The sequence below is a fragment of the Carassius auratus genome, unplaced genomic scaffold (assembly GCF_003368295.1).
Source record: "Carassius auratus strain Wakin unplaced genomic scaffold, ASM336829v1 scaf_tig00006882, whole genome shotgun sequence".
Classification (NCBI taxonomy): domain Eukaryota; kingdom Metazoa; phylum Chordata; class Actinopteri; order Cypriniformes; family Cyprinidae; genus Carassius; species Carassius auratus.
Window position 1 is genome coordinate 159,232 of NW_020523792.1, and position 12,820 is coordinate 172,051.

Below are 12,820 nucleotides of genomic sequence, written 5' to 3' on the forward strand. Positions count from 1 at the left end.
GGAATGCTTTCTGCTGTATGATGAGTTTATAAAATATTTAGTAAAACTATTTACTTAATATTTAGTTTAATTCTGAAAACGTCCACCTTTAAGTTTTTGTGCATGTGTTTTTTGTTTTGTTTTTTGCTGTGAAAACATTATTTTTAAACAAGTATAAATTTTGTTAGTAATATTTCAAGATGATATTATTCAAGATTTCAGACTTATAAGTTGTAACAGAAATGACTCGAACCAGACAAATTAAAAGAGTCGATCAGGGCTGTGTTTGAAACACGAGCCGAATTCCTCAGGAAGTCACAAATCAGTTCTAGTGCCACAAGACCCAAGCAAGATGACCAACCAACTTTTTCACAAAACAGCTTTCAACATTAACACCACTAGAACAATTATTGACAATTTTAATTCGCAAAAGAGATTGTCAAATTTGTTGTTCGTAATTGAAATACAACGCTGGACATCACATGTAAACCAATGAGAGTTAAAAACTTCCATTGACTTCCCCCCACCTTGCAGAACCAGACTGAAATTCCTGGGGGGGGGGGGGTGCATTGAACCTCTGGTCTCCACAGAAGTTTTTGTCAAGAGAATGTAAAAGACACTGCCTTTTGTACATATATATGGACCGGAATGAACTCAAAAAGACTAATAAATGAATCAGTCCATCGCTTCACTCCATATTCATTTATGTGTTACCCACACATTTGACTATCATGTTATAATCACTTATTGTGTATGTCTTTTAATAACTATGGGATAGATTAAGGATACATAGTCATGTCTAGTATCTACATAATCGAATTTGCTTGCTTGAATTAGTACAGACAATCATTTATTTGTCACATGTATCATATTCGTGTTATAGGAATCATGTCCAAAATTTGATGTTAAACAGCTCGTTCAGTGAATTGCAGGGCATCTCAGTGATCAGCCGTGAAACAGTGATTCTGTTCAAATTCCCTTTAAAATCTTAAATGATTCCCTTTGAGCTAAATTGACCTGTTTCCCTTACAAAGTGCATTACTTACCTCTCAAATTGACCATTGACAATCTATCTACAATCACAATCAGGAGTGGCAATGGTCAAATTTATAGATAGGTGGCGGTAATGCACATATAAGTCTGCAATCTGCCATAAAGCAAGAAAAAGAAGACTACGTCTCATGCAGCAGTAAAATGTTGATGAGTGAACAGAGTGTACAGAGTGTACTAAGAATAACTCATCTTTTCAACACTTTAAAAGTTTTCTGTGCAGCTTTGATGTATTTTAAAGAGTTGTCAGTAAACATTTAAACTGCTGGATGATACATATTCTTACTACTCTACTCTTTTCTGTTATTCAAATAGTTTTTACTCAACTCATAAAAAAATAAATAATTAAAAATAAATAAATAAATTGGAATGTAATGGTGTATTTTTTCAGTACCAGTAACAAATCATTCAATATAGCATTTATATAAAAAAAATGTTAATCCACTGTTTTTTTTTTTATTTAAATTATTTTATTTATTTTTTCATGTTCAGTATTATTTCAAATAGGACAAGGACAAGCAATACTTAATTTAAAAACTGCATTTATAATTAATTAAAATTGTGAATATTGTCTTAAAGTCATATGATGACAAACTGTAATTGGTGGCCTTTCACATTTTATGGGGTTTAAAGGTGGCCCCTTGGCCTCTGAACTTAAGTAGCCCTGTTCTAGCATGAAAATGAACATGGCGTACTGGTTGTGGCTCACTCAGGGTGAGATCTATGCTATTATGGCAGTGTCCATTAACAGTCATGGGCAGGACCTGTACAATATGACATCAAATTGTACAGATTCTGCGAACGGCTTCTACTGACACACTGCTTATGATTTATGAGTATAAGGATGCTTTTGTACACACACACTGCCACTTCGGCACTTGGACAAGTTTGGAAAGCGAGCTCCATATCAACTGCCTGAAAATGAGGACAGTATGTTGAGCTGTTAACACTTTCCTACCACTCCTGACAGGACACCACGTTTTTTTAGCTCAGTCGGACAGCATGATGGTGGTATCCTTCATAAATCGTGTGGGCTTGCTTAGAGCAGTGCATGAGCACCATACAGTTCAAAATATTTAGGATATCTTCGGGAGGGCAGAGATCAACCTATTCACCTTCAACTATCAATGCCCAATTTATTTCTCAAAAATTAAGGATGCTCTGGCCCACGACAGGGACCATTTCCTCCTGTATGCTTTTCCACTGATCGCTGTGATCCCCCAGGTCATCAGATGAGTTAGGGAGGTCACATGGTCCTCCTGGTAGCCACTCTGTGGAGGATCCAACAATGGTTCTCGGACCAGTCTCAGCTGTCATCTGTGGAGCCATGGCCGATTCCCTTGAGACAGTATCTCCTCTTTCAAGCGAACGAATCAGTGTATGGCATCCCAGACCCAAGTGGAGGGCTCTGTATGTATGGCCTCTCATTGGTAGCCCACAGGCCTCTCAGAGAGCATCCTAAATACCATTTCACTGGCTAGAGCTCCATACACAAGACGTCTCTTAACCTTAAATGGTCGGTCTTCACTGCTTGGTGCACAGCCTGGGGTGAAGACCCATTCACTTGTGACATACCCCAGATAGTCTTTTCTTCAAGACTTAATGGATAGGGGCCGAACTCCCTCTACCCTTAAAGTCTATGTAGCGGCTATAGCAGCCTCTCATGTGCATATAGCCTGGCAGTCTGTGGGTAAAAAACAACCTTGCTGTTCATTTTCTTAAGAGGTCTAGAAGGTTGAACCTCCCACGCACCTTCACATTCCCTACATGGGACATATCCATGGATCTTATAGGCTTCAAAGGCCCACCCTTTGAGCCACTTCAGACTGCTGACCTATGACCCCTGTCACTAAAATCCACCCTGCTAGTGGCCCTAGTATCAGTTAAGCGAGTAGGAGACTTGCATGCACTCTCCGTGAACCCCTCCTGTTTTGAGTTCGGGCCTAGCAATTCCAAAGTCATCCTGAAACCAAGACACGGTTATGTCCCCAATGTTCTCTCCAGTCCGTTCAGGGATCAAATTGTCATTCTCTCTGCACTTCCTCTTTCTCAAGATGAGCATGAGTTGAACTTACTCTGCCTGATCAGGTCCCTAAAAACTTACATTGACCATTCTTCCACTTTTCGTCAGTCGGAACAGCTGTTTGTTTGCTTCCGAGGACACACCAAATGTCACCTGGTCTAAAAGCCCAGACTATCCATATAGTTGATGTGATAGCTTTCACCTACTCATCCTTAGGACTACAATGTCCTATAGGTATTAGAGCATGGCCTCCTCTCGGGCATGGTCTGGTGGTGTGTCTATCGCGGAAATCTGTGCAGTGGCTGGTTGAACCTTGCCGTCCACATTTATCAGGGTCTATAACCTGGATGTCTCTAAGTAACAGACACAGGTCCTTTCAGCATAAGACCCACCGCCATGGTCAGGCTTTGCATCATTTCCAACCTAGGAACCCGACTACATCTGGCTTATGGCCCCCCTTGGCATCTGGACCATATGAGGACATCGGACAGTTGAGGACAATTACTGTTGTAACACCATCCACGACTCAGTCCAGGACATCTTTTATGTATTTCGTTGCAAGCCCTTTGTTAGTGATTGTACTGTCCCCCGAAGTCTCTAGCCTAATGGCATTTGACGCAGTATGAGTGTATTATCGAAAGGGAACGTACTCTGTTACTAATGTAATCTCGGTTCCCTTAGACACGGAATGAGTACTGTGTACTGTGCCGTGCTACGTTGCAGGACACCTCATGTCGTCGCTTCAGTCGAATTAAATCAGTTTGCCTAGGTGAGACGGCCACTTACATAGCCTGTTCCCACGCCCCTTTTGGCAGGCTCACCCACTATAAGCTTTTATTAAACTTCATGGACCAATGGCCATGCAGTTTCACTGGGTGATTGAAAAAGTCTTCAGAAATTGCTATGAAGGACTTTTCCCCCGAAGTGTCTAGCCTAATGATTTACAATGCAGTACTTGTTCCCTAAGGGAACCTAAATTACATTAGTAAAAGAGTATGTTTTTTGGACAAAAAAATTAGAATCAGAATTAGTTTTATTGCCATGTTTACACAAACAAGGAATTTATTTTCGTGACAGAAGCTTCTGCGCAGTGCAACAGAATGACAGCAACAGAACAAAAACACAGATAATAAAATAATAAAAAATAGAACATGAAAGAAAAAACAATATACAAATTGACAATTGTATGTGCAGGTATATTACAGTAGACAGTTTTGTATGTACAGGTATATTATGTGCAAATTTGAAGTGCAGACTGTTAATAAATAAGGGTATGAGTGCATAAATAGTGTTGTGTGTTCCAAAGTTATTGTCAAGTGTTCATTAGATGTGTTCTCTGACGGAAGGAACTGTTCCTGTTTCTGGTTGTTCTGGTTGTGCTGAGCTCCAGGTTGAGACTGCACCAGACATTCAGCTCTTTAACCTCCTGTCTGTAGGCTGACTCATCACCGTCCTGAATGAGGCAGATGAGTGTGGTGTTGTCTACAAACTTCAGGAGCTTGACAGAGGGGTCTTTAGATGTGCAGTCATTGGTATACGGGTGTGAGGAGAGAAAACAGCCCTGAGGAGCTCCAGTGTTGATTATACGGGTGCTGGATGTGTATATTCTCAGCCTCACTAGCTGTTGCCTGTCTGTCAGGAAGCTGTTCATCCACTGGCAGACGGAGGTGGGCACAGAGAGCTGAGTTAACTTGGACAGGAGAAGGTTTGGAATTATATTTTTAAAGGCTGAGCTGATATCCACAAACAGGATCCTCACAAAAGTCCCTGGTCTGTCTAGGTGTTGCAGAACATAATGCAGTCCACTGTTTACTGCATTGTCCACAGACCTGCTTGCTCTGTAGGTAAACTGAAGAGGATCCATTAAAGGTCCAGTAATGTCCTTCAGGTGGGCCAGCACCAGTTTTTCAAATAACTTCACGACCACAGACGTTAAAGCCACAGACCTGTAGTCATTTAGTCCTGTAATTTTGCATTTCTTTGGGACGGGGATGATGGCAGAGCGTTTGAAGCATGAAGGGAATTCGCACAGCTCCAGTGATCTGTTGAAGATCTGTGTGAAAATGGGGGCCAGCTGGTCAGCACAGGGTTTCAGAAAAGCTGGTGTAACACAATCTGGGCTTTGTGCTTTTTTCCTTTTCTGCTTCCGGAAGACCTGGCACACCTCATTCTCAATGATCTGAATTGCAGGAGTGGTGGAGAGGGGGTGTTGCAGGAGGTGTGAATGGTTGCGTGAGCTTGCGGAGGAATGTAAACATTCATGAGAATGAACGAGTGAAACTCCCGCGGCAAATAAAATGGCTTGCAGTTAATGAACAGCGTTTCTAGATCTGAACAGCACAGTGGAATTGATTCCTTATTGATTCCTTAATAGTGTAAATCTAACTTTTTCTTCTGCTCTTTAATCAATTTTATGAAGTTCAAAATGCCAAATCAAGACTGTTTTGTGTGAATTTGATGTCCATCAGACAGCGGAGTTAAAAGTTAAAGTTGTGACATACTGCAAAGTATGGTAACCCATACTCTGAATTGGTGCTCTGCATTTAACCCATCCAAGTGCACACACACAGCAGTGAGAAGTGAACACACCGTGAACACACACCCGGAGCAGTAGGCAGCTATAGATCCAGCGCCCGGGGAGCAACTAGGGGTTCAGTGCCTTGCTCAAGGGCACTTCAGCCATGGGTATTGAGGGTGGAAGAGAGCGCTGTTCATTCACTGCCTCCCACCTACAACTCCTGCCAGCACTGAGACTCTGCAACCTTTTGGTAACTAGTCCACCTCTCTAACCATTAGGCCACAGCTGCCCTGTTCAGAGCCTGTCCTGAATTGAAACCTTTTTTTTTTTTTTTTTTATCTACTCATTTTGGTCTACCACAACGCATTTAAACACATTTAAATAATAAAAAAAAAACATTTAAACTGAATCTCCCCTCCAAATCTGATGGGTTCTCAGTTCATGCTGCATTATGGCATATAAAAGTGTCCAATGTCCTCAAAATCTCATTAGAAGCAACATAATACATTATCTTGGTTTTATTTGTTTACTTTAATCCTGTTTATTCAGATATCCTACTCCGTTTAAATGCTGCTCTTTGCATACTGTATAGCGGGAAGGCATACATATTTGGACATAGAGCTTGTTATGCATGACAATCCTTAGAAGTTATCTTTTTTATATTCTTTTGGAAAATTACGGTCAATTACGGTGCATGCAGAAGTCTGAAAACTCACTCTGTCTACTGTATATATGTAGACACAGTGAGGGATAGAGGATGAGGGGGCATCAGTTCAACTCCATTAAATTTGAGCTGAATGAGTAAAATCACCTTTCTTCTCTTCCCTCATTTCTCCCCTTTAACCCTCTTCACTGATTGTTGGAAGAATATGTACAATTATCTTTCTTACTATCATGACATATTCACTCGCTCGTATTACCTATAATTCAACACTTCAGTTTAAATTGACCCCAATCATTTCACTTCAGTCCAGCAGTTTGCACTCAGGAAGTGAATGAGAGAATAACATTTTTGTATTATTAAGACTGTTTATGAAATTATTTATTAAAATGATCCCACTTTATATTAGGTGGCCTTAACTACTATGTACTTACATAAAAAATAAGTACAATGTACTTACTGTGTTCATATTGTATTGTAAAACACTTTTGCTGCTATTGAGGTGGGATAGGGGTAAGGTTAGGGAGAGGGTTGGAGGTATGGGTAATTTTAAGGGTGGGTTAAGGTGTAAAGTATGGGTCAACAGTGTAATTATAAATGTTATTAGAGAAATGAAATACAGATGTAATTACATGTAGGTTTTTTTTATACAAGTACAATGTAAAAACATGTATGTACACAATAAGTACATTGTACTTAATTATTAATTAAAATGTAAGTATATAGTAGTTAAGGCCACTTAATATAAAGTGGGTCCATTAAAATTATTAAGCCCTTTGCGTTCAAGGATCATCGGTGATCCCAGATTATTGTTTCAATTTCATGGCACGTTAAACATCACACTCTGGACAAACTGTGCAATCAGTAGACTCCAGTTTCGATATTTGACCACTTAATAAAACATTGTAGCAGGAACATTCATTTTGGAGAGCAAAATAATAAATCCGTATGTCGTCAAATTTTGAACAGAAATTCACCAAGGATTCTTATTCAGTCATGTCAGCAGTGGTTTATTTGTGTTCACATAGATTCACTGAACAGCGTCAATAAGGGATTATAGTCCAAAGATGCATCTACATGGAGATATATGGATATATTTACTCATGTTTACTTAATTACATATACATAATTACATATGTATATGTACATAATTTCTATTCATTTTCCACTGATTTACGCGATCTGATGATAAATAGCATCTCCCAGCGCTTTCTCTGTGTGCACTCTTCCGTGTTCGTGCTGTGACGCAGACAAACTCTGATTTGTCTTTTGCCTTGTCAATATTTAGCGTCTCATAACTAAACAAAGTGTCATCGTATCACATGCTTCCTTCACTCTTCCAAGGTGATATCTGACCACAGCAACACAGAGAAACCTCTACCCACAAAATATCCAAATAATAAACCCGATTACGTAAGTAAATGGTTGGTATGCAATTTTCTTGAGATTTGGGGCATTTTTATAAAAATATTGAAAATGTACATCTGAAATGCTAATTTGTGCAGCGATATAAAAGTCTATAAATAGCATATTTTTACAACAGTAAACGCCCAAATTCCATATGAGATCGCAAAAGTTAGTTATTACAAACACTCGATCAGGGTTTAAAGTAAGTTTTGAATAAATGTGTACTAATAATTTCCTAAATAGTCTTTATGTAGCTTGATGTTAACGTTACCTCTAATGCAGCTACATAACAGGTGCGGTTCTTCTTCATAATGCATTTTGTCATAATAATTCACATAAGGCCGTAAGAAAATGTTTTGTTGTATTTTTATAGTAAGATTTTTGATAATAGTGAGGTAACGTATACTGGGATTGAAAAGACGTGGCTTGGTAAACCTTGAAATACCACAACAAAGGCTAATAACAGCTGAATAAAAACAAAAGAATAAGGATAAAAGAAATGCGGATAATGTCTCATACCTGGCCGATGTGTGAAAGGCCTATATGAGAGTTTGCAGGGGATACCAGGGGCTATGAATCAATTATATTAGCCCTCTCTAAAAACACACATGAGATGGCCTTAAAAATATTTAATAAAATTAACAGTTTTACAGATTATGATGATTTTTTTTTTTTGATGAAGTATTAGTAGATTTCATTTTTTTAATACATTTAAAAAATATATTTTTAATATTTTTATTTTTATGTTTGAGCTTATATATCTTTATTATCATAACAATCTGAGTAATTATGATTCTTGAATAGTAAACTTTGAAGTGTCAGCTTTATGAACATTTCGGTCTCCATGCCGAAAATGGGGGTAATACCGGTGTAACTTAAACCTTGTGTTTGGTCGTCGACTGTTAAATATCTTCAAAGTTCCTGTGTTTACCCTTTGTGAATTAAATTCCATGTTTGAAGGATTCAAAGATTCTCCAGCATCTCCTTGCTACTTGTACCTTCCTCTCTCATGAAATGTAACAGAACAGCCACCCTAAAACAAAAGTAAGCAGTGCCTTTTCTCTCTGTTGTTTAAAGTGTTTAGGTTTTCCCACTCATTCTTACTCCCATCACATGGAGGAAGGAGCTATATTATCACCATAGCTCAGGCGTGCCCCGACCCAGTCAGTTAAGCTAAGGCATTTGTGCCACTCACCCTCACCTGCTCCCTTGATGCGGAAACTCTGGTGACGCTGTTCCAGATCGGGATGACATACTATCTTCCCTGCGGAGCTACCAGACACTACCAACCTTGGCTGGAAGGAGGCAGTTATCCAGGTGTCAACTGGAGAGTCTCTGCTCCCGATGTGGGACCCATATGTTGGCATTTCCCGAGTCAAGACAGCCAGCAGAGCCCAAGTCAAATCAGCCAGCCTTCCGGATGTTAATCTGGCAAACCTGCCAATCCCAAAACTCACTCCAGTGCCCGCTCCTTGAAAGCACCTTCCAGAGCTCCCTCCAGTGCCTGCTCCTCGAAAGCGCCTTCCAGAGCTCCCTCAAGTGCCTGCTACTCCATAGCTCACTCCAGTGTCGGCTGCAGCCCCAGAGCCCGCTCCAGTGTTGGCTCCAGCCCCAGAGCTTGTTCCAGTGTTGGCTCCAGCCCCAGAGCTCGCTCTAGTGTTGGCTCCAGCCCCAGCGCTCATTCCAGTGTTGGTTCCAGCCCCAGAGCTAGCTCAAGTGTCGGCTCCAGCCCCAGAGCTTGCTCCAGTGTCGGCCCAAGCCCCAGAGCTCGCTCCAGTAACCGCTCCTTGAAAATGCTTTACTGTGCCTGTTCCTCCAGACCAACCTCCTTTGCCAGAACCCCGTAAGTGCTATCCTGATCCCCAACTCAGCCCTGGAAGGGCTCCTGATCCCGAGTATAGCCTACGGAGGGCTCCTGATCCCACCTTAAGCCCAGGGAGGGCTCCTGTATCTTCCTGTTTCCCTGTATAGCACTGTTTCCCTGTATAGGGAGGGCTTCTGTCTCCCCGTATAGTCCAGGGAGGGTTCCCGTCTCCCCATATAGCCCCACTGAGGGCTCCTGAAACTCTGTTAAGACCTGGGAGGGCTCCTGATCCTCCGTTAAGCCCAGGGAGGGCTCCTGATCCCCCGTTAAGCCCCCTCATTTCTCCCAAGTATTTTTTGAGGGGGGATAGTAGGGCTCTAGCCATAGAGGCAGGGGAGAGCTCTGCCATGGCCATGTCTCTCATTAATTATCTAATTTTCCCATGCATTTAAACCCTGTGTGTCCGAGTGTTTGGTCGTCTGCTGTTAAATGTCTTCAAAGTTCCGGTGTCTACCCTTTGTGAAATAAATTCCATGTTTGTAGGATTCTTCAGCGTCTCCTTGTTCATTGTTTCTTGTACTTTCCTCTCCTGTGAAGTGTGACTGTAACAGATATGCATATCTGGATGTTTCATCATTCTGTTTCAGAATGATAAACAGTTTTACCTCTGATGTTGGATTTTTCACCATCCATCCATATCTTTTATTTTCTAAGAAGGATGTCTGATCCACAACACTGCCTTAAAGAAAATCTTCAACTGTATTCTTTGAAACACAGTTTCACAGCACATACACACTATCAAAATATTGTTTAAAAATATAAAAAAATTTACTTGATAATCTCAAACTTGCCTAAAATATTTTCATGTCTTGCAGTGATTGTGCCTTTGATATACTGAGGGACAAACTACTGCTGAAAGAGTAGAAGAGAAAGAAAATAGGGACAACCCTAGAGCTAACCTAAAAATCATCTAAACATCATCCCTAAGCAGACAAAAGTGTTTCTTTTTTTTTTTTTTAGGACAGACTTGATTATCTCTGATATATGGTACTAAAAAGGGAATTTATTGTTCTTTTTTGAGCTGAGACATTATCACCACCCACTACCATTTAATGAAAAAGTGCATCTGGAACACTCTTCAAAATATCTCCTTTTGTGGTCCATAGAAGAGAGGTGCAAACTATACCTTTAAGATTGACTACTAAAACATCTAAAACACAAATATATTAAATGTTCAATGATTTAACCTTTTAACTCTATCTCTAGATTGAGTTTTCTCAATAAACTGTTTTCATGCTTTATTATTTTCTCTTATATAAATAACACATCAGTTCGGCATTTTACTATGACTGTGTGCACATGAGTGAATATGTGTGTGTGTGTGTGTGTGTGTGTGTGTGTGTGTGTGTGTGTGTGTGTGTGTGTAAAATATCACACACCTCCAGCTCCTGCTCCCTTTGCAATGCAAACTGTTTGAATGACTTGACAATGATCCCTGCATTAGAGCAGTCATACACGAAGATGGAGGGACTTCCCATCCACGTCTGTAAGTCATAGATGGAGAGAGGGATGTACTGTGTGTAGTTCTGAAAGAGCGAGAGAAAGAAAAAGATTATTTTTGACAACTCAACTCAGTTTATGCCCAAAACTAATTAAATTAATTTTAATTGAAGTCAAAGGAAAGTACAAGTGTACACAAACTAATGCTGGTAACTGCTGTGCAAGTCTGAAATAAGTTTATTATTTAGCATTAGGGCTGGGCAATATATGAAATAATATATACATTGATATTGTCAAAATATTTATGATATTCGATATCTCAATATATATATTAAAAAAAAAAAAAAAAAAAACTTAATTTTCTATTGCCCATTAAATCAAATGAACACATGTAGGCCTATACGTAACTTGCAGTAACTAAGCAGTGCAAAACAAGTGCAGAAAGTGCATTCTGTCAACTTTTTAGTGCATTCAATTAACAATTTAAACTATGCAACTGGGATAATTATTTTATATTAAACATTTACAAAAAAAAAAAAAGCTTTTAGCTAAGAACACAAGTATGTCAACTGTCTGTGGTTTTAAGAGAAGCTCTGTTGCATTAAACTATGTTCCCACTGACACTTAAAATCCTCTTAGATGGGGAGGTAGTTGCTGAAGGAGATATATATTTATATATAAGAAATAGATAAATGAATACCAAAGAATTTAGCACTCTCCCTGTCTATACTATAAAAACTGGTAAATATAACAATGAAATTCCATAATAGTAATTCCAAATAGCCATAGTCTATGTTTCTCTATTCAAACATCAGTGGTCGAGTAAGTGCATTTATTCAGCGATCACAATTGCAAACAATACAGTTGAGATCTCATGACAGAACACACCAGCTGAACAATGCTTTTGTTAGATCGCTAAACTCCAGCTTGTTAGTGTTTTCAGATCATCGTCAAAGACGCTTCTGCAATAAGGAGTGAGCAAGTGCACATGGTTGCGATTGCTTAAAATAAGCAAACACCGGGCAGAAAATGAATCCTTGTAACAGCGAAACTCTGAATCAGGGATTTAAACTCTTGTTATCTGGCAACCGCTTTCATGAAAGCTATCATAGTAGAAGCGTGTAGAGCAGTCTGCAGTTGCATGTTCCTTTTTTGGAGGTTCGGCACATTCTTTTGGGAAAGTATGCTTGAATTTTCAAATATTCTATATTTTTACATTTTACATCATCATCAAATTTATTCCGATATTATTGCTAATATTCGCTACATTGCCCAGACCTATTTAGCACTGCTCACTAAAATAAGAATGACAGATAAGATTTACACTTACCTTGTTGAAGACCCAGATCTCTCCATTGACAGTGGGTCGAGGAACCCCATGGCCATTATAATGAAAGAGAACACGTTCCTCTTTGGCATTTCTCCGCAGTGAAGTACACAACTTCTTCACCTCATCAACTGTAGGGTCCAAACTCTGCTTATAGCGGGCCTGGAAGAGAGAGGATTTTAGATGGCAATGACATCCAACATTAATGAAGAAATACGACAGCACAGATCTCAAAATATCTGAGAACTCCAGAAGAAATATAAAAATGACCATTAAAACAAACTGAAAATCAGCAACTCGTACAAATGTATGTACTTTAAAGTCAACAGTACAGAAAATCTGCTATTGTCCGGCTATCTTCAAGATTATTTGTATTGACTGATAAATGTGCACACTTGGCTGAAGAATAAAATAAGAAAATATACCAAAGTTTTTATGATTGTTTACATTTTTAATAAATATGTATAGTTTTGATTTTAGTAAAAATGAGCTGCAGATTGCTTGTCTGAGAGCTGTGTGCACTGCTACAGTATCTTTCCATAACTGATAAC

The 12,820-nt window shown here is 39.4% G+C and overlaps 1 protein-coding gene across 4 annotated transcripts in view; it reads right to left on the reverse strand.

The window, feature by feature from the left end:
* Nucleotides 1-12,820, reverse strand: part of rptor (regulatory associated protein of MTOR, complex 1) — a 238,779-nt gene that overhangs the window by 144,293 nt on the left and 81,666 nt on the right. For all 4 annotated transcript variants that reach the window (XM_026244674.1, XM_026244672.1, XM_026244673.1 and 1 more), the window contains exons 5-6: nt 12,273-12,431; nt 10,882-11,028 (exon numbers count right to left, since the gene is read on the reverse strand). In XM_026244674.1, coding sequence (XP_026100459.1) covers nt 10,882-11,028; nt 12,273-12,431 — 306 coding nt within the window. The remainder of the gene's footprint in view (nt 1-10,881; nt 11,029-12,272; nt 12,432-12,820) is intronic.